The sequence below is a fragment of the Natrix helvetica genome (genome assembly GCF_964273705.1).
Source record: "Natrix helvetica genome assembly, chromosome: 12".
Taxonomy (NCBI): domain Eukaryota; kingdom Metazoa; phylum Chordata; class Lepidosauria; order Squamata; family Natricidae; genus Natrix; species Natrix helvetica.
In genome coordinates this window covers 3,695,399-3,720,988 of record NC_138556.1, presented here as the reverse complement: position 1 = coordinate 3,720,988, position 25,590 = coordinate 3,695,399, and the positions used below count along the sequence as shown (strand labels likewise).

General features: G+C 44.9%; 1 protein-coding gene across 4 annotated transcripts in view; it reads right to left on the bottom strand.

The window, feature by feature from the left end:
• The window catches only part of MEGF11 (multiple EGF like domains 11), a 669,285-nt gene that overhangs the window by 222,714 nt on the left and 420,981 nt on the right, over positions 1-25,590 (bottom strand). For 3 of the 4 annotated variants that reach the window (XM_081965210.1, XM_081965211.1, XM_081965212.1), the window contains exons 7-8: positions 20,276-20,522; positions 15,431-15,551 (exon numbers count right to left, since the gene is read on the bottom strand). In XM_081965210.1, the coding sequence (XP_081821336.1) occupies positions 15,431-15,551; positions 20,276-20,522 (368 nt within the window). Of the gene's footprint in view, positions 1-15,430; positions 15,552-20,264; positions 20,523-25,590 lie in introns of all 4 variants that reach the window. The other variant, XM_081965213.1, reaches the window with a different exon arrangement.

Below are 25,590 nucleotides of genomic sequence, written 5' to 3'. Positions count from 1 at the left end.
TGACAGGTGTTCCACAGGTGGCATGCAGAGCCATTTCTTAGGGCATGCGAGGCATTGCCCTGTCAGCTCTATTTTGGCTTTCATTTTTGGCCTTTTTTCGCACCCCGGAGGCTTTAGGGAAGCCCCCTGAAGCCTCCGGAAAGCAAAGAAAATTGCCCAAAGGGCAAACCAGAAATTTGGGGATGGACTTACGGTTTGTGCGTTGGGCCATTCTTTACCCTCCGGAGACTTCAGGAGGCTTCCCTGAAGTCTCTGGAGGGCAAAAAATGGCCCTATGGGCAACCCGGAGGTTTTTGGCCTCCGGAGGGCCTCCAGGGAGTGGGGGAGGCTGTTTCCGCCCTCCTCAGGCTCCTAGAAAGCCTCTGGAGCCCGGGGAGGGCAAAAACCGACCTACCAGGCCCACCAGAAGTTTGAAAACGGGGCTGTTTCTGCCCTCCCCAGGTTCCAAGAAAGCCGTGCACAGCGGGCACAACACGGGGAGGGGACTAAGTTATGGGGGTGGGCACACTTGTGCTTTTGGCACCCGAGGCAAAAAAAGGTTCCCCATCCCTGGTATATGAGCTTGAGCAATGGGTTGGACAGGAAGACCTCTAAGATCCCTTAGCAATGGATGGAAATAGATTACGAAAAGCAACCTAGAATTAAGGAGAAATTTGCTAGTAGTGAAAATAATTAACCAGCGGAACGCCTTCAGTGGTGGTGGGTGCTCCATTACTGGAGGCTGGACAGCCACTTGTCTGGAATGGCATTAGGTCCCCTGCTAGAGCAGAGGGTTAGACTAGAAGACCTCCAAGGTCTCTTCCAGTCCTATGATTCTCTGTCCTGTGCTCTAAGCCTCCTAGGCCCAGATGTCTGACAAGAACACCCATCCCTCCATTTCCTCCCCTAATCCATAGCTTCCAAATCATTTCTCTGGTCTTCCCAGGGTTAAACAGCTAAAGCCTCTCCCAAGTCTTTGGCTTTTCTTCCTCGTAATTGTCAAACGGTGGAATAATGCCAGAGGGCATAGCAGAACTGAACGAAGCCTTTGGCAAACCCAGAGGGAGTTAATTATCACGTTATTGATACGGATTTAGTTGCTTTTCTTCTTTTTTAAAAATAAAAATAAATAAAAGGGGGGAGTCAGCCTTTCTTCTTGACACGTAGGCTGAAAGGGGAGGAATAAACACGTTGTTTGGAAGGCCCCATCAGTCACTTCTTAACACCAGCAAAATGCTTCGGGCAATCAGTGAGACGACAAATGCTCTATGCTTAAATCACGGTCCAAAGGGGAGCGTTTTATATTTTCCCTTTAGTTAAAAAAAAGGGCACCTCCAAGTTTTGTGTCAAAGGTGCTTTGGAAAATAAGTTGATCCCTATCAATTTATTTTCAGTAAGTTTTCAGCAAGAAATTCTTAATAAGAAAATTTTAAAAAGAAAATAAGAAATTTTCAATAATGGAGGAGGAGCCAATGTCGCGATAATACAGACGTGCGGTCTCGATGCTCTGAGACCGCAGCTGATACTTTTGCTGCTGGGTGGTCCAATCGGACCTAAACCGTCCCGCAGAGATGGTGAACAGGAAGAATACGTCTTGCTGATCTTAGGGACATCGCAAAGTCCCTGATAGATACAAGAGAAGTTCTTCAAGTCGGCGACAAAAAACCCAGCCATTAGGCTGATTAAGTCAGCTTCAAAATGGAAGGATACAGAAAGAGAAAGTGTTTCCAGCTGGTGAGGAATTTTTGCCGTTTTAAAAGAGACTGCCTATAAAAAACTTAGTTAATTTAAATTTGAGAACAGAAGAAATAAGCATGGAATTAAGCTTTGAATGGTTTTGGACAGTGGGTTATCTTACTTTTTAAATGCTATGTTCATGGATGGAATTTATGCAAGCCTTTTAAAACAAATGGATTAAGTTTTCTTCTTCTATTTTTTTTCTTTTACTATTATTCTTTGCAACCTATGGACTAAAATTCTCCTTCTTCATTACTGTGGCTTTTTTCCCCCTCTTCTCTAACTCACTCAAGAATTTGACTTTTTTAAAACTTGGAATATAAAAAAGATACAAAAGGAAACAAAGAAAATTGTAACAACAGAGGGAAAGAAAAACACTGCTACTCGGAGGTTGGAAGTTTGTGTATTGGAAACAAAACACTTTTTCTTTCCTAACTGATTATTCTGGCTTGGCACTTCAAAGTCTCACTGTTTGTTTATAGAGAGTGATAAGAAGAAAAGCATACAGATGTTCCTTTGAAGTATATCTTTAACTAGAGAAAAGTGAAAATAAGACCTTATTGTGAATTTATGCTTAATCTTGTAAAAACCTTCCAAGCCAGAGCAGCAGTGTTTGTCAGCTGGAGATAATGGCACAATTTCAACAGCAGAAAGAAACTCTAAGCCTATAAAATATATTGTTAGAAATTCAGAAATTATCAAATACATTTGAGAAAATGGAGAAGAAGTTGGAAAACCTAGAGCATCTAACAGTTAAATATGATGAAGAAGTTGGAGATGTTTATCAAGTAGAAAAAGTGGAGGTTAGAGTCCTAAAAACCGAAGAGGAAAATGACCATAAAGAATCTAAATCCTCGGATATCTATGGTGATGGGTTTGTGTCTGGAAATGGAAAGAGTGGAACACTGAAAGAGGAATTAAATGGAGGGGAACTCTACCCCAGATGGCAAGATACAGAAGAAGAAAAAACAAAAGAATTTATGGATTTAAAGAGAGAAATTTTATTAGCAACATCATTGATAACACTACTGACAATTAAAGATAAGCTGATTAAGAAAACAGAAGAAGGGCATCAAAATTACATGAGAGACTAAATAAGCAATGAGTTGCTAAGAGGAGTCCATACAAATTTGATCAAGGGGATGATTAGAGGACTGATACCACAAATGGCAGAAGACAGGAGACTGTTTTGCTACTGGAAAGATACAGGTTAATAGATGGAAGTGTATAATTTAAAACTAGTTAAACTTAGGGAAATTTAGTGACAATAGATATAATCAAATAAATAATTGATAATGATAATAATGTATACATATGTATTGTTATGATAAGTAATAATTGGATATGAATACCGAATGGTACCCATGAAAGGAAGATTAGAAATCTTTTTGGTTATATATAAAGGCTAATAAAAAAGAACTAAGTTAACTTTAGTTAAGTTTTGATTATTAGGGGGGAAAATGTTATGATACGGGATACAGTCAAATATAGGAGGGATAATGATATATATATATGCTGGTTTTGTTGTATTCGGGTCTTTTCCCGTGTAAGGTTGAGATTGTCTTTGCAACGTTTCGGCAGGATCTCACCTGCCATCTTCAAACTGTGGGCTTAAAATGTGATCGGAGCTGCCGTCTTTCTGTAAGTCTTGGTGGGAGGGGATGGGGTGCTGGCTTTGTTTCAGTAAGTGGAATGATTGGTTGTGTGGTTGTATCATGATTGGTAGATTGGTGCTGATTGGTGCAGGCTGTGTGTGCATTGTTGTTTTGTATTTTAACGGCTTGGGTGGTGGGTGGTGTTCGTTTGTTGGCTAGGGCTGGTTTCCAGATGTTTGGTAGGCGGGAGGTATCATCACGTTTGTTCATGCTGTGGGGGTGTTTCTCTATTTCGATGGCTTCCATGATTATTCTCTTGTGGAGGTGTTCTGTTTTAAGCCCACAGCTTGAAGATGGCAGGTGAGATCCTGCCGAAACGTTGCAAAGACAATCTCAACCTTACACGGGAAAAGACCCGAATACAACAAAACCAGCATACCTACACCCGTGAAAATCTACGAAAAGAAATATCTTACCTCTACGGGGAGGAAACCTTCTTGCTCACCAGATCCTATGAGAAACCTGAAGTCCGAAGAGCCACCATCTTATGTGACCTAACATTCCTACGCAACTGCCGAGACAAAAGCCTGATCCCCACATGCTTCCAACTAAAATTCCATTCACAAACCTCAGCCACCGAAAGGATCCTGAAAAGAACCGAATTAGCCCTAATCAGAAACGAACTCCACAGGAAAAGATTCCTACTAGACCAAACCAACCGGGACCTACTCACTCTTCACCTCAAACTCAGCAAAAAAATCCACCCAGCACTCTGGGACAAATTCAAACTACTAGCCCTTTGGAGAACAGAAAAAGAAACCTTCTATAAGACAGAAAAACACTCCAACAAACTCTACAGACTAGAAAAACGACAGAAGCCTAACCCCCCTCCTCAGCAGCTCATGAAACAAACAGTACACAACATATCAGACAGAACCCTCACCACAGCTGAAACCAATGTCCTTTCCAGAGGATTCAACTTTGCAGTTGCCCCTAAACGCATCCCAACTGAAGACATCATATGCGGAGTTGAAGCTACACTCATCAAAATCAACCCAGATGAAGCCAATAAAATCAGACTTGCAGTCAGCAACGTCCTTTGCTCCAGCAATCCACCCAGAAGCAACTTACAGCAACAGGAAGAAAAAGCACTCTCCAACCTGAGGAAAGACAACAACATAATCATTCTCCCAGCAGACAAAGGAAACGCCACAGTGGTGATGAACACATCTGACTACCAAGCCAAACTATCCAACCTACTCCAAGACCCTGCTTACAAACCTATAAACACAGACCCCACCACCTACCTGGAAAAAACCACCAAATCCAAAATAAAAGCCTCTGCCATCAGTGAAGAGATCCAGCAAAGAATCATCCCCAGAGAGAAATCTTCCAGATGCCCCAAACTCTATGGGCTCCCCAAGATACACAAAGAAGGAACACCACTCAGACCCATAGTCAGCTCCATAGGCTCACCTCTACAGAATCTTGCCAAATTCCTCGCCAAACAACTCCAACCCTACGCAGAAACCATCACCTCAAACATACAAAACTCACTCCACTTCATAGAAACAATAAAGAAACAAATCATACAACCCAGCGACCTACTTGTGAGTTTCGATGTCATATCTCTCTTCACCCAAGTGCCTATAAAAGAAGCCTTGACAGCCATCCAGAAAAAACGCAACCCCCCCAAACACATCCTGGACCTGACCAACCACTGCCTAACCAACACATACTTCATCCATAATGGACAAAGATACAAACAGATAGAAGGAGCACCCATGGGATCACCCCTCTCACCTGTCATTGCAAACTTATACATGGAACATTTTGAAACCAACGCCTTAGACAAATCTGAACACAAACCCAAACTCTGGCTTAGATATGTTGATGACACTTTCGTGATTTGGCCACACGGAAAAGAAAAACTGGACAACTTCCTCACACATCTCAACAGCCTACACCCCAAAATACAATTCACCATGGAAATAGAAGCAAACAACCAACTTCCCTTTCTGGATGTCCTAATCTACAAAAAACCTAATGGCTCCCTAGGACACACCATCTACCACAAAAAAAAAACACACCAACCGCTACTTAAATGCACAATCCCATCACCACCCTGCACAGATCAACTCTGTAGCCAAGACCCTCATCTCCAGAACCAAATGCCTAGCCGACAAAGACCACCTGAAAACTGAATTACACAAACTCACAAATGGATTCCAAAGAAAAACAATCACCAACCTAATCCAAAAGGAGACTCCCCCAAAAAACCAAGACACAGAACAGGACAATGGCATCGCCCTCCTCCCTTATATCAAAGGCACCACAGATAAAATCAGCAAAATTCTCCACAAGCACAATATCAGGACAGCCTTCACCACTGACCAAAAAATAGCCAACAACTTAAGAAACCCCAAAGACAAAATCCAGTTAGAAAACCAAGGAGTCTACAAAATACCATGCAAAATCTGCCCAGCAATATACATAGGACAAACAAACAGAAGAATAAATGCACGCATCACAGAACACAAGAACGCAGTAAGAAAAAAAGAAAAAACTTCCTCCCTTTTCCAGCACCTTAAAGCTACAGGACATGAAATCAACTTTGAAGGAGCCAGGTTAATCTCCAAAACAGAACACCTCCACAAGAGAATAATCATGGAAGCCATCGAAATAGAGAAACACCCCCACAGCATGAACAAACGTGATGATACCTCCCGCCTACCAAACATCTGGAAACCAGCCCTAGCCAACAAACGAACACCACCCACCACCCAAGCCATTAAAATACAAAACAACAATGCACACACAGCCTGCACCAATCAGCACCAATCTACCAATCATGATACAACCACACAACCAATCATTCCACTTACTGAAACAAAGCCAGCACCCCATCCCCTCCCACCAAGACTTACAGAAAGACGGCAGCTCCGATCACATTTTAAGCCCACAGCTTGAAGATGGCAGGTGAGATCCTGCCGAAACGTTGCAAAGACAATCTCAACCTTACACGGGAAAAGACCCGAATACAACAAAACCAGCATATATATACATACATACATACATACTGTTAGATCTGGGCAACGAGAGACAGACTGCGGACACGAAGTAACTCAACAGCTCATTTTATTAGTAGTAGTAGTGATCCAGCTTAACCTGTGGTCGGAGGGTTCCCCTTTTATAGGGATGAGGCACGCCCATTGACCAATCAGATGAATACCTGTTTCCCGCTGTAGGAGCGGACCTGAGGGAAGACTTATCTCGATATATGCTAATATCTAACACCCCTCCCCTCCTAGATGGGACGTTGCGGTAGGTGACATAGTCCTTTAGGTAGGTGGGTGTTTGTCTTGCTCGGGAGGAACGTCGGAGTTCAGGTTGCGTTGAAGTACTTGCAGGACTGGTTTCCTGTTGGTTTGAAGTGGTTGCAGGATCGGGTGCTTTTTCTGTTTCTGGAGGTCTTGCGTTTTCGATGCTCTTTTCCCTGGTATCTTGTTCGGCTGCGATGACGGGGGGTTGCTCAGCGGCTGTGATGACGGGGGGTTGCTCAGCTGCGTGCGTGATGTCCTGTCCCCCGCTTAGCTCGCCGGTGTCGTCGTTTCCTGGGATGAAGTTTCCCTGCGGTTGTCTTTCTGTGGACAGGAAACTTTCGCCCTCATCCCGTAAGTTGGATTGTGCTAGGCGACCTCGAAGCTGATCGATGTGCCTTCTCCAATTCCGCCCATCTTCAAGCTCTAACAAATACGATCGAGGGCCCATGATGCCAATGACCCTCGCCGGTATCCACAATGTCCCCCCTGTGTAATTTTGAGCATAAACAGTGTCTCCTTCTCTAAAAGATCTGACCTTACTTGTAGAGTCTGGGGGAGCCGAGGTAGAATAATTCGGGTGGAGCCTGTCCAGGTGAGACCGTAGGCGGCGACCCATTAGTAGTTCAGCGGGGCTTCTACCCGTCGTTGCGCTCGGGGTAATGTGTTGAATGAGGAGGTAATGGTCAATGCGTGTTTGCCAATCCCCCGGGCCCATCCTGGCGAGGGCCTCTTTCGCGAACCGCACCATTCTTTCTGCCTGACCATTGGACGCTGGATGGAATGGCGCGATGAGGGCGTGTCTGATTCCCAACCCTGCTAAAAATGTTTCGAACTGCATGGCCGTGAATTGGGGCCCGTTGTCCGATACTAACAGATCTGGTAGACCATGGGTGGCGAAAAGCCGCCTAAGAACCTTTATAACTGCCTCTGCCGTGGTTGATGTCATTAGGACTACATCTAACCATTTAGAATAAGCATCTACAACTATGAGGAAGGTTTGACCCTGGAATGGTCCTGCAAAATCAATATGAATGCGTGACCAGGGTGCCTTGGGTTTCTCCCATTCTGTGGCGGGCGCTTCCGGGGGTGCTGGTCTCGACTCCTGGCATGGGTCGCAAGTGGCCACCCACTCCTCTATTTCTTTGTCCATATTGGGCCACCACACATAACTTCTCGCTAACGCTTTCATTCTCACGATCCCCGGATGACCCATATGTAAAGCATTCAATACCTTTTTTCGTAGAGCAAAAGGAATAACAACTCGATCCCCCCACAACAAACATCCCTGTAACACGGAGAGTTCGTCCCGTTTAGACCAAAACATTTTGAATTCCGGGCCCACATTTCCCTTCGGCCACCCCCTCCATACCCAAGTTTGCACTTGTTTTATTAAATTGTCCTTCGAGGAGAACCTTGCGACATCGTAAGAAGAAACCGGTCCCGAATCCAAACAGTCAATGAGCAATACCGGTACTTCTGGAGTGGGGTCTGGCAAAATGTCTGGTAATGGGCAACGGCTGAGCGCATCTGCGTGCCCTAGAGTGGAGCCCGGTCGATGAATTAACTTGTAAGAGTACGCAGCCAGGAAAACAGTCCACCTGGTCATACGTGGAGAAAGGGAGACCGGAGTGGGGCGATTTCCCGCCAAAAGTCCTAACAGCGGTTTGTGATCAGTAATGAGTTCAAAATCGCGGCCGTAGAGGTATTCATGGAAACGTTTCACACCTGCAACGGCAGCCAATGCTTCTCTGTCCATTTGGCTGTAGTTCCTTTCGGCCGATGAAAGAGTTCTGGAGTAGAAAGCAATGGGTGCTTCTTTCCCGTCGGGCATCCTGTGGCTGAGGACTGCTCCAACCCCGAAAGGCGATGCGTCGCAGGTCAATACCAGCGGGAGGGTTTGACTGTATTGCACAAGTAGTGAGTCAGTGGTGAGCAGGCGCTTTACCCCGGCGAATGCTGCAGCTTCGGCTCGTCCCCATCTCCATGGTGCGTTCCTCTGGAGTAGACGGTGTAGTGGCTCAGCAACGGTCGCCTTCTGTCTCAGAAAAACGCTGTAGAAATTAAGTAGTCCGAGGAAGGCCTGCAACTCGGTTTGATTTCGTGGTGTGGGGGCGTCCTGGATTGCCTTAATTTTCTTTTCAGTGGGGTGAATTCCCTGACCATCAATTCTATAACCCAGGAATTCTACACTAGGCACGTTAATTTGGCATTTTTCTTTTTTAAGGCGGAGGCCCTTCTCTCTGATTCTGGCCAAAACAGATCTGACTCTTTTGTTTAGTTGCTCCTCGTTTGCAGCGGACACCAAGATATCGTCAAAATATGGGACGACTCCCGGTATCCCTTGCAACAGTCGTTCCATGACGCTCTGGAACAATCCTGGAGCAATACTTACGCCGAATTGTAGCCGGTTGCATTTAAACGCTCCTCTGTGCGTCACTATAGTCTGGGCCTCCGCTGTGGCGCTATCTACTGGCAGTTGCTGGTAAGCTTGTGCCATATCTAACTTAGCGAAAACCTTTCCTGGCCCCAATGAGTGCAATAGGTGCTGTACTACGGGCACCGGATATGCGCTCTGTTGTAGCGCGACATTAATTGTGCATTTATAGTCTGCGCACAAGCGGACTGATCCGTCTGACTTAACTGGGGTCACGATAGGTGTCTCCCAACGCGCGTGATCTACCGGCTCAAGGATTCCTTGTTCCACTAACTTATCTATCTCTTTATCTATTTTTGGGCGGAGTGCAAAAGGCACTCGTCTCGGTTTAAGTCGGATTGGCGCCACATTTGGATCTAAATTGAACGATATTGGTTTGCCCACATACTTACCAAGACCGGAGCTGAACACATCCTCGAACTCCTTAAAGATCTTTTCAGCGCTGCTGTTTCTCACGGCGTTGATTCCGGTGACTTCTAATCCCAGGGCTTCAAACCAATCAAGCCCCAGGAGGTTCTGCAATGGCGCGCTGGAGATGGTCACGGGCAGCTGGGCTTCGATGTCCTTAAACTGGATGTGGAATGTGCCTTGGCCCACGATGGGGACTTGGTTCCCCTGGTAGTCTCGTAGCAGGACGTCAGGAGCGCGCAGTTGGCTCTTTCTGAGGCCGGGAATGGCCTGTTTCATGGATGCCCATGAAATGATCGTCAGGGTTGATCCTGTGTCAACCTCCAGCTCGCAGGGTGAGCCCTCCAAGAGGACTGTGACTTTCAGCCTTTTGGGCCGCTTAGGGCGGACCTGATGTATCGTGGTGAGATACGTTCGCAACTCCTCTCTCTGGGTCAACTCTATCTCATCGTCTATATCCTGAAAATACTCTCGTTGAGCGTCTTGGTAGAACGCTCTTTCGGCTCTCTGTGTGAATTCTCTCTGGGGATACGCTCGCTCACTTTCTTGTGAGTAATCTCTCTGGGAATACGCTCGTTCAGCTCTTTGGGGAGTTTCTCTCTGGGTAAACACTTGTGGATTTCTCTCTGGGCGCCCTTTTTGATTTCGCCAAGCCCCTGGGTTGGGCTTCTGTTGGCGGTACATGGGTGGCTGCCGTGAGGCAGGGACTCCGCTCCGGCACACTCGTGCGATGTGCCCAAGTTTGTTGCAGTGCGAACAAACAACGTTCCTGAACCTGCAAGTAGACCTGGGGTGATTCCCTCCGCAGCTTGCGCAGGGCGGCAAGCGGGATCCGGGTTTCCCCCCAGGCCTCCAGTGACTGCTCTGCATTAGGTGACTGTCCTCGAACTCGGGATCCACGTAGTCGGGGCTTGCGTCTTCGTAGTGGACTCTGGTTTGTCTCGGTGCCGGCTGGGTTTCGTTGACCCTTCTTTGTATGGTCACTGCTGATTTCTCCGCTGATTCCGACGCTCTTGCTTTGTTCAATGCTGACTGTAGGGTTAGATTCGGGTTGGCTAACAGTTTCTTTTGCAACGAAATGTCTCTTACCCCACAGATGAATTGCTCTAAGATATGCTCTTCCAAATCCCTGTATTCACAGTGGGCTGCTATTCTTCGTAGAGCTGCAACAAATTGGTTAATGGATTCTCCCGCCATTTGAGTCCTCGTGTTGAATTCTTTGCGGCTGACATGGCGGGACGGTTTTGGCGCGTAATGTGTTTCCAAGGCTTGTTTCAGCGTCGCCCACGGTACTGCTTGTATTGGAGTAGGCGCGGTGAGGTCTCTGGCCGTATTGAAGACTTCCTTTCCGCAGTAGCCGAGGAAGATATTTTTCTTTCTTGCATCGGTGATCCCCGTGTACTCATTTGCTTCGAGGAAACACTCGAAGCGAATCATGAAGGCTTCCCATTCGTCGGTTGCTGGGTCGAAAGGAGCGGGGGGAGCATGCATCGCCATTTTCTCAGTTTGAATTTGCCGCGCTGCGGTGATCTGAGATGGCTGCCGGAATTTCTGCCGAATTCCTGGGCTGGATCAAATCCGGAGATTCTTGAAGTGCGCTCTTCGTCCTATCTGTCTCTCAATCCCACCCTCGTCGCCAATGTTAGATCTGGGCAACGAGAGACAGACTGCGGACACGAAGTAACTCAACAGCTCATTTTATTAGTAGTAGTAGTGATCCAGCTTAACCTGTGGTCGGAGGGTTCCCCTTTTATAGGGATGAGGCACGCCCATTGACCAATCAGATGAATACCTGTTTCCCGCTGTAGGAGCGGACCTGAGGGAAGACTTATCTCGATATATGCTAATATCTAACACATACATACATACATACATACATACATACATACATACATACATATACAACATAAGGAAAGTGGATGTAAATTGTAAACAGTCCTTTGGAAAGGAGGATTACAAATTTTTGTTACTAAATATTATGGATGTTTAGCCAGAATAGGCCATAAGGATTCAGTGTTATTGGAGGATTTTAGAAATAGCAAATGAAATGCCAGTATGTGGTTATGTTTTAAATCTTGGTATATTTTATGATGAAGGACATTTAAACAATTGTAGTCAAATGAAAATGGAGGTGTGATGATGGTAATATGTCTAAATATCTGAGTTAAAATACTTGAGTTAATATGAATTATGGTTGATGACTGTGGAAGAGATGCACGAAAGTCTTTTGTAACCAACTGATACACTTTCCACAGTATGCAAAAAAGGAGGATTCTTTGTGTTGTGTTTGTTTTGAAGATAAAAAAAAATATTAAAAAAAATTCAATAAGAAGGATTTTGACAGTTTTGAACACTTGCCCCTATTCAACAAAATGCAATTCACCGGTGAGAAAACTAAGCTCTTGCACTTAAGTAAGGCAAAACCAAATGTACAGGTAGAGATTGCTTGAAACTTGGCTCAATAGCAGTCACTGTGAGAGGGATCTTAGAGTCCTAGTGGACAGTCATTTAAATATGAGCCAGTCGTGTGAGGCAGCAGCCAAAAAAGCCAATGCACTCAAGAGCACAAGAAGTTATAGTAGTATTGCTTTAATACTGCATTAGCAAGGTCACACTTGGAATACTGCATCCAGTTCTGGTCACCATGGCACAAAAAAGATGCTGATGCCCTAAAAAGTCTGTCAAGATCCTTCTAAATCTTGTATCTATCTTCCAAAGTGTTGGCAATCCTCACCAGCTTGCTGTGATCTGCAAATTTGATGAGCTAGCCTTCAATCCCTTTATCTAGATCATTTATTAAAATGTTGAAAAGTACTGGACCCAAGACAGAACTTTGAGGTAACCTGTCTAGAAGTAGTTCCATGTAGGTCCAGGGATAAGATGATAGCAGCATTTCAATATTTGAGGGGCTGCCACAAAGAAGAGGGGGTGGGTCAGCCTATTCTCCAAAGCGTCTGAAGGCAGGACAAGAAGCAACAGATGGAAACTAATCAAGGAGAGAAACAACCTAGACCTAAGGAGACATTTCCTGACAGTGAGGACAATCAACCAGTGGAACAGCTTCTGGAAGTTGTGAGTGATCCATCAGCGGAGGCTTCTAAGAAGAGACCGGACGGCCATTTCTTTGGAATGTTACAGGGTCTCCTGCTTGAGGAGGAGGTAGGATTAGAAGACCTCCAAGGTCCCTTCCAACTCTGTTATTCTGTTAATGTCACTTTTCAGTTTTGAAAAAGGGCCACAAGAGGACTTTGTTTTGGAAGGTATCCAGAGGGATCCTTCGGGATGCCTCTAGCTAAAACCCAAAGTAAATCATTTCCAAGACATGATTTCCACACAATCAAGCAATGGACATGAATCTTAGCTACGTCTTGGCCTGAGTCCAGAATGAACTAGTCTCAAAGCCCCTTTCCCTGAAGACAAGAGAGAGGAAGGAGGAGGAGGAGGAGGAGGAGGAGGAGGAGAGGGAGAGGGGGAGGAAGAAGAAGAAGAAGAAGAAGAAGAAGAAGAAGAGGAGGAGGAGGAGGAGGAGGAGGAGGAGGAGGAGGAGGAGGAGGAGGAGGAGGAGGAGGAGGAGGAGGAGGAGGAGGAAGAAGAAGAAGCATGCATGAAGATGTCTTCCCAGAACTCTGGACCACAAATGAAGAACCATTTAAGAAGTAAAAAGTATCCCGGCCAAATCTTTAATTCTGAATTTTAGCATCTCTGTTTTTAGAACTGAAATGTCAGCATTTTGGTCTGTTCGCAAACACCAAGCCTGCTCTTGTTCTGCTTTAGGCCTCCACCACGTGAGAGTAAGCAGGCGGGGGCGAGAGGCCTGTTTTCTTTGCCTGGAGTTTTGAGATGTTAAGGCAGTGTAGACACGGCATAAGAAAACAAAAGGAGTAATCAATATTTATTAAAGCCACCTCAATCTGTGGATTTGCGCAAAGCCCACAAACATTTTAGAAATAAATATAATGCAACGGGCTGGATTTTGGCAGTTTTCTTCTTTTGGAAAAAAATAGAAGGCTTTTTAAAAAAATGCACAGGTATCTAAATGGTTACCATAGATACCTAGCTGTTTGCAGTGGTTTAATGAGAGCTCAGGGAGTACGTTAAAATATGGTTTACAACTCACAATTGTTATATTCACTCAGTAGATCACCCTTCAGTCTAGCTCAATATTTGAATCCAGCCTAGAGCCCATGCATATCCAAACAGACTACATTCTCAAAATTTAAAGCCGGGTTTCGTTAGAGATGCTTTCCGTCCCACCATCCCAATAAACGTGCACCCAGACAGGTTTGTACAGGTGTTCAAAGATATCCATGCACATAAGTAAACCTGTCAGAAGCCAGATTAAAATAAAACAGGCAAGGCCAGGACAAAAAAATAAAAAATAAATGTATTTTAATTGGACTAATAACGACTAATTAAAATTAATCGCCTATAAAATAAAGAGCTCAATTGATAAAACTAATGGATTTTCCCCTTGGCGTGGTCTAACCACTATTTTTTTCTCACGTGTAGAAACTCTTCTCTCTTTCCAGAAAAAAAACAAGATAAAAAAAAGGAGGAGGGGAAGCCAGAAAGAGAAAAGGGGAACTAATAAACTAGATGAAATTGAGTCAAGGAAATGGGGAAACTACACCCAGGAGGAAAGAAAAGAGAAATAAATCCTTGGATTGCTGGAATCGCTAGTTAGGGGCGGCGGCGGGGGGGGGGGAGAGTGGCTAGCTTGGAATCCCTGCAATGGAAGAAGCGATGGAGACCCCCGCACCCCCACTCTCACTCATTCGTGAAACCCGTATCTGATTGTTTCCAAAAGAGTGCAGTTAGTTTGGTGAGATTCTAATAAATAGGCAAATAGCCTCATGGAGTACTGGTTGCGCCAATACTCAGTGGTGGGTTTCAGCCAGTACAGCCCGGTATGGCTGTACTGGTAGTAGTCGGGAGCAGCGGCCACCGTACTGCTACGGTGGCTCATTTGGCCCACCAGCCCGCCTGCGTTCCATACCTGTTTTTAAGGCAACAGGGCCAATAGCGCATGCACACACAGTGTGCAGTGCCTGCGCAACCTCCAAGGAGAAGCTGGGTGTCGCAGGGGCGGTACGCTTGTGTGTCCAGTGCATGTCAACTGCATGCACGGTGCACGTCCGGTGCATGCACGAACGGACCACGAGCAGCAACCCACCACTGACATCACTGGAGGTTTTTAAGAAGAGATTGGACAGACACCTGTCGGAAATGGTCTCAGGCAATGGTGGGGAATGTTTTCAGCACCAAGGGCCCAAACCGAAACACGGCGCTGGAAACCTGAAGACCAGCTGGCTGGTGCACGCCTGGTCTTGGGGTTTCCAGTGGGCGTATGCGCACCCGCCAGCTGGTCTTCGCACATATCGGAACGCCAGAAACCCAAAGACCAGGCGGCCAGCATGCACAGGCGCACTTGCCAACTGGTCTTCAGATTTCCGGCGCTCTGGCACACTCAAAGACCAGCTGGCCAGGGCACAAACACACACCGGAAACCAGAAGAGCAACTGGCAACAGCAGGTGTGCCCACAGAATATTCTGTTCTTTTCTTCTTTTCTATTATTTTCTATTCAATTATTTTCTATTCTATTCTCTGTTCTTTTCTATTATTTTCTATTCTATTCTCTGTTCTTTTCTTTTCTATTCTTTTGTTTTGTTTTCTATTCTCTTCCATTCCATTCCGTTATATTCTGACAAACATTATAAGGCTTGTGTTTTGCAGGTGTGAGGTCCACAGTGCTCTCTGAGCTTGGCAGTTTTCTTGCAGACGTCTCCTTACCCAACTAGGGAACATCATCAGTGCCAGTGATGTCACCTACTTTGCAAAGGAAACCTCTGCAAAAGGCCACCAAGCTCAGAGAGCACCGAGGGCCCCACCGTTCAACCTTGAGCTACAATTCTTCTAGTCTCTCGCTTTGCAAGGGTGCTCCAATGTTACCCACCATCCATCCTGGGGGGCAGGTGCATTCTCCCGTGATGTGGTGACAGGTTCCTCCATTCTGGCAGGGGCATCGCTGTTCGCACTGCACTCCGTGGCTGCCTGGGGGACACGGCTCTTCGCAACTGTTCGGGTGGGTTGCGAGGAAAGGAGAAGGAACCAGCAACCGAGATGGAATAGAAAGAGAGACAAAAGAATGTTGTAAATTACAGCACCGTTGCTCCCAGGCCCACACAAGTCATCCATCATGCAGCCCAATCCCGTCGACAGCGTGGAGGGCAAAATGTAGGTAGCCAATATTTATTGCTCAGAAAGGGACAGGTTTTCTTTCAAAACCTTTGGTTTACGTTAACAGGTCTTTATTCCCAAAGAAAATCAGCACTCTGGCTCGCGGAAAATCTATTTTATTTTTCAAGGTTTCCCTCTTTCAGAAAATGGACAGCCACAAGTTGAAGCCTCCCAAATCCCAGCTGAGGCTTTCGAAAGGTTTAAGGTTCCTGTTACAAAATAAAGAGTAGATGAAATACAGGTCTAAGACGCACCAAGATTTTGAAGAGGCAAATTAAAAAAAAGTTTTTGCACTCTGCAGACCTCCCAAAAGTGGCCCGTTTCCCCCAGGAGAACTCCGGAAGCCTCCATAAAGGTATGTATGGCCATTTTGGTGAAGGGGGTGGGGTTTCGGGAGTCAAAAAATGCTGTATTCAGTGTATAAGACACACCCAGATTTTCACCCTCTTTTTTGAGGGAAAAAGGTGCGTCTTATACTCTGAAAAATATTTTAAGTCCTTGACATACATCAGTTCATGTAGTGACCATTCAAAGTTAGAACGGCAGCTAAAAAAATGGTCAGTTACTTATGACTGTTGTTCACACTTATGACTGTTGCAGCATCCGCCTGAACATGTGATCAGAATTCAGATGCTTGGCTCATACGTATGACGGTTGCAATGTCCTGGGGTCACATGATCCCCTTTTGCAACCTTCTGACCACAAAAGGGGGGGAGGGATTCACTTAACAACCATCTTACTAACTTTGTTAAATCCATTGTGGCGATTCAGCTAACAACTGTGGCAATAAAGGTCATAAAATGGGGCAAAACTCACTTAACAACAGAAATGTTGGGCTCAATTGTGGTCATAATTTAAGGACTACCTGTATAGCCTACCACCGCGATGGCGAACCTGTGACATGCATGCCCAAAGTGGCACGTGGCGCCATGTCTCCATGTCATCACCCATTCCTTTTCTGGGTTTCTGTCACGCATGCGCACACGACAATCAGCTGGCTTTTGTGCCAGAAACCAGAAGTTCATTTTCTGGTGCGCACATGCCGCCTGGGTAGCTCCTCTTCCTGGTCGCGGCCCAAACGAGTGCGAAGTGCTCACTTTTTGGCACCATCACTGGCCTACCAGATATAGGAAGAGTACAAGTGTCTTTATGCGTGGGATGTGAGTACGGGTTAACACAAATCCCACTGAATCATGATGGCCAGACATGCATATTTTTCACCCAGGAAATCCGCAAAAGAACCAATTCTGGCCAGAGTCAGTTTTAAAGAGTAAGTGTGCAATCTTCCCCTCCGATTGAAAGAATCCACAACATCCCCAAAAGCAGAAGGAAAACATTTCAAATCGTTTGATGGATTCCTTATTATCAGATTTAACACACTAACAAAGTTGGAAGGGATCTTGTAGGTCATCTAATCCAACCCCAAGAGACCCTACACCATTTCTGACAGGGGGCAGCCCAGTCTCTTCTTGAAAGCCTCCAGTGATGAAGCTCCCACAACTTCCGAAGGCAACTTCTGTTCCATGGGTTGATTGTTCTCACTGTCAGAAAATTATTTCAAAGTTGACTCTCTCCTTGTTTAGTTTCCATCCATTGTTCCTTTGTCTGGCCTTCAGGTGCTTTGGCAAATAGCCTGACCCTTTCCTCTCTGCGTCAGCACCTCAGACATTAGAAGACTGCTATCCTGTCTCCCCTGGTCCTTCTCGTCACTAGACTAGCCATGCCCAGTTCCTGCAACTATTCTTCATATATTTTAGCTCTTTGTGCTCTTCTTTGCACTCTTTCCAAAGTCTCAATATAACACAATATCAGAGTTGGAAGGGACCTTGTGGGTCATCTTGTCCAACTCCCCGCCCACACAGGAGACCCTACTCCATTTCTGACAGATGGCAGCCCAGTCTCTTCTTGAAAGCCTCCAGGGATGAAGGAAACCTATGTTCCCTCATTGCATGATCCTGGGATAATGTAACCTTCATAAATATGAATCAATTGCCAAGTATCTGAATTTTGATTACGTGACTGCAGGGAGGTTGCAACAGAGTGTAAAATGGTCATAAGTCACTTTTTTTCATTGTAACCTTGAACGATTAGGGATAACATCGAGCCCCATCAATTTCTCCATCTACCCTGGTGGAGTTCCATGTTTTTAAACGTTAACAAAAACAAACCTCTGTCCCTAAGAGCAGACCGCAAAGAGAGGGGATTTACTACGGTCTGAGAATCCCTCGAGAAAACCTCACATCTGCGTCCGAGGTTGGGAAACTAAATAAAACTTGGAGAAGTCAGGAAGGATCAATTCAACAGACATATCGAAAATTTGGATGGATGGACTCATGAAGAGGTTGCGGCACGCACGCACGCATGCACACACACACGGAAGCACTTGTTTTATGAATTTCTAATCTGTCCCAGATCCCTAATGTTCCCAATAAACAACAACATTTATAAATATTTACGAGGAAAGCGAAATCAATGGTCCCTGTCTCAGGGAAGCACTTTTGAACTGAGAAAAACAAAGGCTTCCTCCTGCCAGATCAATTCACAGGGAATGATAGGTCTATTAAAGCACCATTGGCATTGGGGGCTGCTTGGAAGCCGCGGTGGCGTCAGAATGCTGTGGTGACATGTGTGATGTCACTTCTGCCCCATGCTCCATGAGCATGCACGGATAGGAAGCGTAAGGAATTGAGGAGGAACTTCCCAAGAGGGAGGACAATTAACCTTTTAATGTTAATTATCATTTTAATGTTGTTAAAGAAAGTTGCGGACTTCATTGAACCCCAAAATGCTTGTTGACACCCTATGCAGAAGATGGGATATTTTTTCACTCTAGAACCGTGATGGCGAACCATTGGCATGCGTGCCCAGAGTGGCACGCAGAGCCGTGTCGCCTGACACACACGGTGCTGCCCGTTCCTCTTCCAGGTTTTTGGTGCGCATGCATGCGCGTGTGATGATCAGCTGGCCTTCGTGCATGCGGCAGTGCCAGAAACTGGAAGAGCTGGTTTTCCCCTTTCTGACGTGAGCATGCGTGCCGGCCAGCTGATCGTTGTGTGCGCATGTGTGCCAGTAACCAGAAGACTAGCTGGGTGGCGTGCCTGCATGCACCAGAAACTGCAAGTTTATTTTCTGGAGTGCACATGTCCCCTGGCCAGCCCCTCTCCCGGGTTGTGGCCCTGACAAGCGCATACCCATGCTCCATTTTCGGAACTTGGTGCCCAAAAGGTTCACCATCATTGCTCTAGAGGATAGCGATGGGATGTGGTACATTGTGAGCAGCCAGGCCATTAACAGACCTCCCGCTCAACTCTAAGTAGTTGTTATTATGAGTTGCTGCACAGTTAGTTGATGCTCAGACTGGGTTTGCAATTTTTGTCCACCTATCGAGTTCTTCCCACGGGCCCCGGATACATGGGATAGGCAGATGATGCTGTTTGATGATGTTTGGAGATAAGGATAAGCTGTCCTGAGTATTATTTTGTGCGTTTTAATCAGGGTTGACTCCTGGCAACTATCTGGGGCAAGTCCCTGCAATTTTCCTGGCATTTCTAGGCGATTTCTAAACCCATTTCTAATCATGGTTTGCCCTTGTTTTCTTCTTCGGTGGCGCAGTGGTTAGAGTGCGGTACTGCAGGCTGCTTCTGCTGACTGCCGGCTGCCTGCAATTGGGCAGTTCGAATCTCCCCAGGCTCAAGGTTGAGTCAGCCTTCCATCCTTCTGAAGTCTGTAAAATGAGGACCCAGATTGTTGGGGGCAAGAGGCTGACTCTGTATTTATTTATTTATTATTTATTTATTATTCGTATTTATAGACCACCCCCTCTCCCGAAAGGGACTCGGGGCGGTGTACAGTCACTAAAATGCATTATAAAACACATACATAAAACAGTTAAATAATTAAATACGTAGGTGGAGGAGGTTGCAAACCGCTTAGAGAGGCTGTAGAGCACTGTGAAGCGGTATATACCATATTTTTTGGTGTACAAGACACACCTTTTTCCCTCAGAAAAGAGGGTGAAAATCTGGCTGCATCTTATACACTGAATACAGCATTTTTGGCCTCCTGAAACCCCGCCCCCTTTGCAAAAATGGACATGCATAGTCTTTAGGAGGCTTCCAGAGTGCTCCTGGGGGCTGGGGAAGGCAAATATGAGTGAAAAACAGGCTGGTGTTTTTGCTCATTTTCCCCTCCAGCCCCCAAGAGCACCCTATAAGCCTCCTAAAGGCTATGCATGCCCCTTTTTTGACAAAAAACAGGCCCCATTTTCACAAAAACGGGTTGTTTTTGAGAGGTCTGCAGAGTGCAAAAACTTTTTTTTTTAATTTGCCTCTTCAAAATCTTGGTGCCTCTTATACTCAGGTGCGTCTTATACTCCAAAAAATACAGTAAGTCTAAGTTCTGTTGCTATTGCTATTAGGGCTGAGAGAAAACAACTGGCCCTGTTGGCTTCATGCCTACAGCAGGACTTGAACTCACAATTTCCTGGTTTAACTCACAATTTCCTGGTTTAAAACTAGCTACTGCTTCCCCTGAACGTAAAGTCCACAGACCCTTGACTTACAAAACTCCTGTGTATCCAGGTGCACAATGACATTCTCCTGTGTTGTGGTCACAGGTTGCCCCATTGTGACACTGGCACTTGAGCAGGCAGCCTTTCCCGTACGTTCCCGGCTCGCACAGGTCCTCGCAGCGCCATCCTTTGTATCCCGGTGCACACACGCAGGCGCCAGTGATGGGGTTGCACAGAGCTCCATTCCGGCACTGGCAAGGGTTGCTGCAGTGGGGGCCCCAGTGGTCCTGATCACAACCTGAAACAACGACAACAACAGGAAGATCCTTTAAAGAGAACTGTCAACTCTCCTTCATCTTTAATGCAGTGGCGGGTTTCAATTTTTTTAGAACCTCTTCTGTAGGTGTGGCCTGCTTTGCGGGAGTGGCTTGCCGGCCATGTGACTGGGTGGGAGTGGCTTGCCAGCCATGTGATCGAGTGGGAGTGGCTTGCCAGCCATGTGACTGGCTGGGCGTGGGCAACTTGTAAAATGTGGTGAAACTCACTTAACAACGCTCTTGCTTAGCAACCAAAATGTTGGCTCAGGAACTCTGGCATTGAAGCACGTAAGTCTTAAAGCTGTCAAGTTACAAGACCCTTGCACCCCTAACCCTTTAGAAAAAAAACCCAGGAGTGTTCAAACTTGATAGCTTTAAGTGTTGTGGACTTCAACTCCCAGAATTCCTCTTCTTGCTCTTCATCTTAATGATTGTCGGATGGGCGGGGGGAGGAAGCTGGAACCGGTTCTAAACGGCACTGGAGATTTGTGGAATCTCTTCTATAGAAGAGCTTAAAACTGGCAGGAACCCACCCCTGCTTTAATGTTAACCGATCCATCCAATCTAATATTTTTTTAAATTATATTTTCATCTGTAGGAGTTTCTTCATTTTTTTCAATGTTGTGCAAATACAATTCTCGGTGCTGTCAAAACATGTAATATCAAATATACATTCTCATTGTCATATTTTTCTGGCAGTATACCTCACAGAAATATTTCTGGTTTTAAATCTATATGTTGCTTTATCATTCAAAGGAACCGTGTATGTGTTTTTGTTCAAAATTCTTTTGCCTTTTGACATGTCCACCACATATGATAGTACCAACCTGGTATCTGATTGCATTTCCAACATTTGGTGGACATGTTTTTAAACATCTCTGCTAATCTTGCCGGTGGCAAATGCTACCTGTAAAACATTTTATACAGGGCTTCCTTGTACGTAGTTGCCATTGTTAGTTTATCGTTTCTATCCCAGAGTTTTCATCGAAACATTTCACATTTCATTGAATCTCTTGGAGGTGGAGGAGGTGACACATGGTTTGCTGCAAGCTTTCTCAAGGATATGAAGGGGATCTGAAGAAATCAGGAAATGGGATTAAAACAGTGCTCAGGAAGAACTGATTTCGTGATTGAAAAGGCTATTAATTCATTATTTTGTAAGATAGAACATAAATCAAAGAGCTGAAAGGACCTTGGGGGTGTTCGAGTCCAACCCCTGCTCCAGCAGGAGACCTTATACCAGTGGTGTCCAACCTTGTCAACTTTAAGACTCGTGGACTTCAACTCCCAGAATTCCCCAGTCAATATTTTGACAAACAAACGATTTCAGCAATAGAGTAGTAAACGTGTGGAACACCCTACCCAATCCTGTTGTTAGTTCCTCTAATCCCCATACCTTTTACTTTAAGCCAGGGGTGTCCAAACTTGGCAACTTTAAGACTTGTGGATTTCAACTCCCAGAATTCCCCAGCCAGCTCTGCTGGCTGGGGAATTCTGGGATTTGAAGTCCACAAGTCTTAAAGTTGCCAAGTTTGGACACCCCTGCTTTAAGCTGTCTACCGTGGACCTTACGCGTTTCTTAAGAGGTCCCTAGGGGGGCGTGCATAAGCGCACCAATGTGCCTACCATCCCTGTCCTACTCTCCCATTTATATGTACACTTTTTGTGTGTGTATGGCTATGTTTTGCTTATTTTTATCCATTTATTTGTGCCATTTTTTCATGTGTTTTTCCTCCTTGTTTCCTTGCACTTGTTGACAAATTAAAATAAATAAAATAAATAAATATGGGGAATATCCATGTCCCATCAAATCTATCCATTGACCCTTCTGAATTTATTACTTCTAAAGACAGCCAATCACTAAGTCTATTCCCATTAGGAGGAGAGCCATGTTAGTCTATATTAGCCAAAAATCAGAAATCTAATGGCGTCTTGTCATACTACCAAAAAAACACAAGCTTAGAATCACCGAATGATAGGGCTGGAAGGGATTTCAGAGGTCTTCTAGTCCAACCCTCTCCTGAAGCAGGAGACCCTATACCAGAGAGCGTCCAATCTTGGCAACTCTAAGACTTGTGGACTTCAACTCCCAGAATTCTCCAGCCAATGTGTCTGGCTAGGGAATTCTGGAGTCAAAGTTCACAAGTCTTAAAATTGGACACCCCTGCCTTGTACCATTCCTACAAATACCCATCCATCTCTTCTTCAAAACCTCCAGTGACGGGGCATCCACAACTTCTGGAGGCAAATTGTTCCACTGATTAATCACTGTAAGTGTCAGACCTGCACCCATCTTTTCTTTTGGATCTTTGGCCTGCCACACTTTCTATTATTCTACTATGCATTTTCTATTGTGGGAAAATGGGAGGGGAGATTGTACGGAGTTAGATGATATGCAGCCATAACTACATTCCTTTCTAGAAAGCCAAGGTCATCCTTTGTCTTTGCATCTCTGCATCTGACCGGAACTAGATGGGAGGAACTGCCAGCATGGCAGTGCAAAGTTGGACCATATGATGGATTTGTGGGTGTGGGGGCAAGATCTTGAACTTTCAACTGGGTGGGGAAAATCGGGAAGCTTTCAGATTCGGGTTTTCCCAGATGGGCCAACATGGCTCTCTTAATAAATTGGGACTTTGAGCAATACTTTGCCTTGGACTTTACTTTTGGATGCTATTTGGAACCCTGACAGTAAGTCAGGAAGATTCTTCTTTCTTTTGGGTTCTATAGTCCATTTCTAATAAAAATGTATTCTTGCCGTCAAATATAATCTGAATAGGTACTGGAGGGCATGTAGAATTCCGTGTGAGCCCTATACATCACCCCTTTTGTCAGAGCTTTTTCAGATTAATTTTCAGCCAAAATTGGAACAAGGGTTTTAGTATTAAGTAAACAGATATACACTCATGAACTCCATTAAAATGTGAATCAGTCTCTTTTATAGTCTCCTATCATTATTCGATTTCAGGCAGCAGATGCTATAATTCACCACACTCCACCACACTTCAAGATGGCAGGGATGTGTTTTGTTCATGTTTTGTTTCATTTTTTTCTTCTTCTTCCCCGCTGTCCTTTGCACTAATCCAGACTCCATTAATATCCAGACTGCTGTCCCATCAACCTCACAGTCTTTATCCATTGACCCTTCTGGATTTATGACTTCTACAGACAGCCAATTACTAAGTCTATTCCCATTAGGAGGAGAACCATGTTAGTCTATATTAGCCCAAAATCAAAAGTCTAGTGGCATCTTGTCATACTACCAGCTTTAATAGAACACAGAGTCCTAGAATGATAGGGCTGGAAGGGACCTTGGAGGTCTTCTAATCCAACCCCATGCTCAAGGTAAGAAACTTTATCCCCTCCTGGACAAATGATTCTCTAATCTCTTCTTGAAGACCTCCAGTGATGGAGCACCCAGAACTCTAGGAGGCAAGTCATTCCAATGATTAACAGAATAACAGTCAGAAGGGAGCTTGGAGGTCTTCTAGTCTGACCCCCCTGCTCGAGTGGGAGACCCTATACTATTCCTGCATATTTCTTGCATATTAACAAGAAAAGGATGGATGGAAATTACATTCATGATTATATTTTTGGGCTATTTATATAAAACATTTTAACAGATTTTTTTAAATGCATTTAGGATTTTTCAAAATATAGTCACTCAATTTACAAAGGAATTGGCAGGGTTTTTTTGTCCTAGAATTGATCAACTGCTATAAAAACAAGCAGATGGAAAGTTCCACATATCTGAAAATTCAAACCCAAGCAGAGAAATAAACAGCTTCCAAATAATAAAATCAAATAAAAGAAATAAGAACTGGAGGGAGATTGTAGCTTTCATGAGTTGGAATCAGCTATTGTGTTTGAACCACCAGAGGTGGAATAGTGGTTGATGTTCATCTAGTCCAGTGTTTCTCAACCTTGACAACTTGAAGATGTCCGGACATCAACTCCCAGAATTCTGGGAGTTGAAGTCCAGACATCTTCAAGTTGCCAAGGTTGAGAAACACTGAGTCTATTTTTCCTGTATCAGTGACAGTGTTAGTTATATTTAGATGCCACTCCTAATGTCTATAATTCTGAAAAGGCCATCAATATCAACTTAAGTGACCTATCTGAGGACTTAATCTCACATCATATTTTCCTGGATGACCACAAGGTATGAACCACCAAATATCAATCCATATATATATGTATGTATGTATGTATGTATGTATGTATGTATGTATGTATGTATTTGTGTTACTGATAAGGAACAGAGCCTGTGGCTTAGTGGCTAAGACTCCTGCCTAAGATATAATACAGCCCAGGTTCAAATCCCAGTAAGGGTATGGCTAGCTGATGAGGGCTAATTAGCTCGAAATAGATCTATACTAGTCTCCCTTTATTTATTTATCAGTACAAATACAACACACACACACACACACACACATATGTGTGTGTGTGTGTGTGTCTGTGTGTGTGTCTCTGTTTGTGTGTGTCTCTGTGTGTGTGTTCCAGCATAACTCTGGAATGCCTCGAGCAATTTCAACCAAACTTGGTGCTCAGATGACTTACTCTCTGGAGAAAAATACTGTGGGGGTAAAATACCCCTAACACCCCTCGGGATGTGTGTTCTGTTAAGATACAGCCTGTTGTGCCTTCAAATGGCTTCTACTGTACTGCCGTAAAATGGCTTCTACTATACAGAGCAGTGGAGTTGCCATAGTAATGGCTTCACAGTACTCCACAAGGGGGCTCCCTTGGGTAAGGGGAAAAATCCAAGATTGGAAATTATGTTTGGTCTGGACATTTCCTCCCTATAAATAAATACCCGGGCAATGCTGGGTTATCACCTAGTGTACAATACAGAAGAAGAAGGCATGATACAATTGCAACAAAGTTCTGGCCAAGCCAGTTTGTGCAAGGTTTTTGAAGGATCTTCAATCTTTAAGTATGAGCTAAGCATCCTATCTGATAGGTCAAGTACAAAATCATATCGTATCTCAACCTCTGGTCTTCTCAACACCAAGAACATTTGGACACGGAAGACTTTGAGGGAGTTGA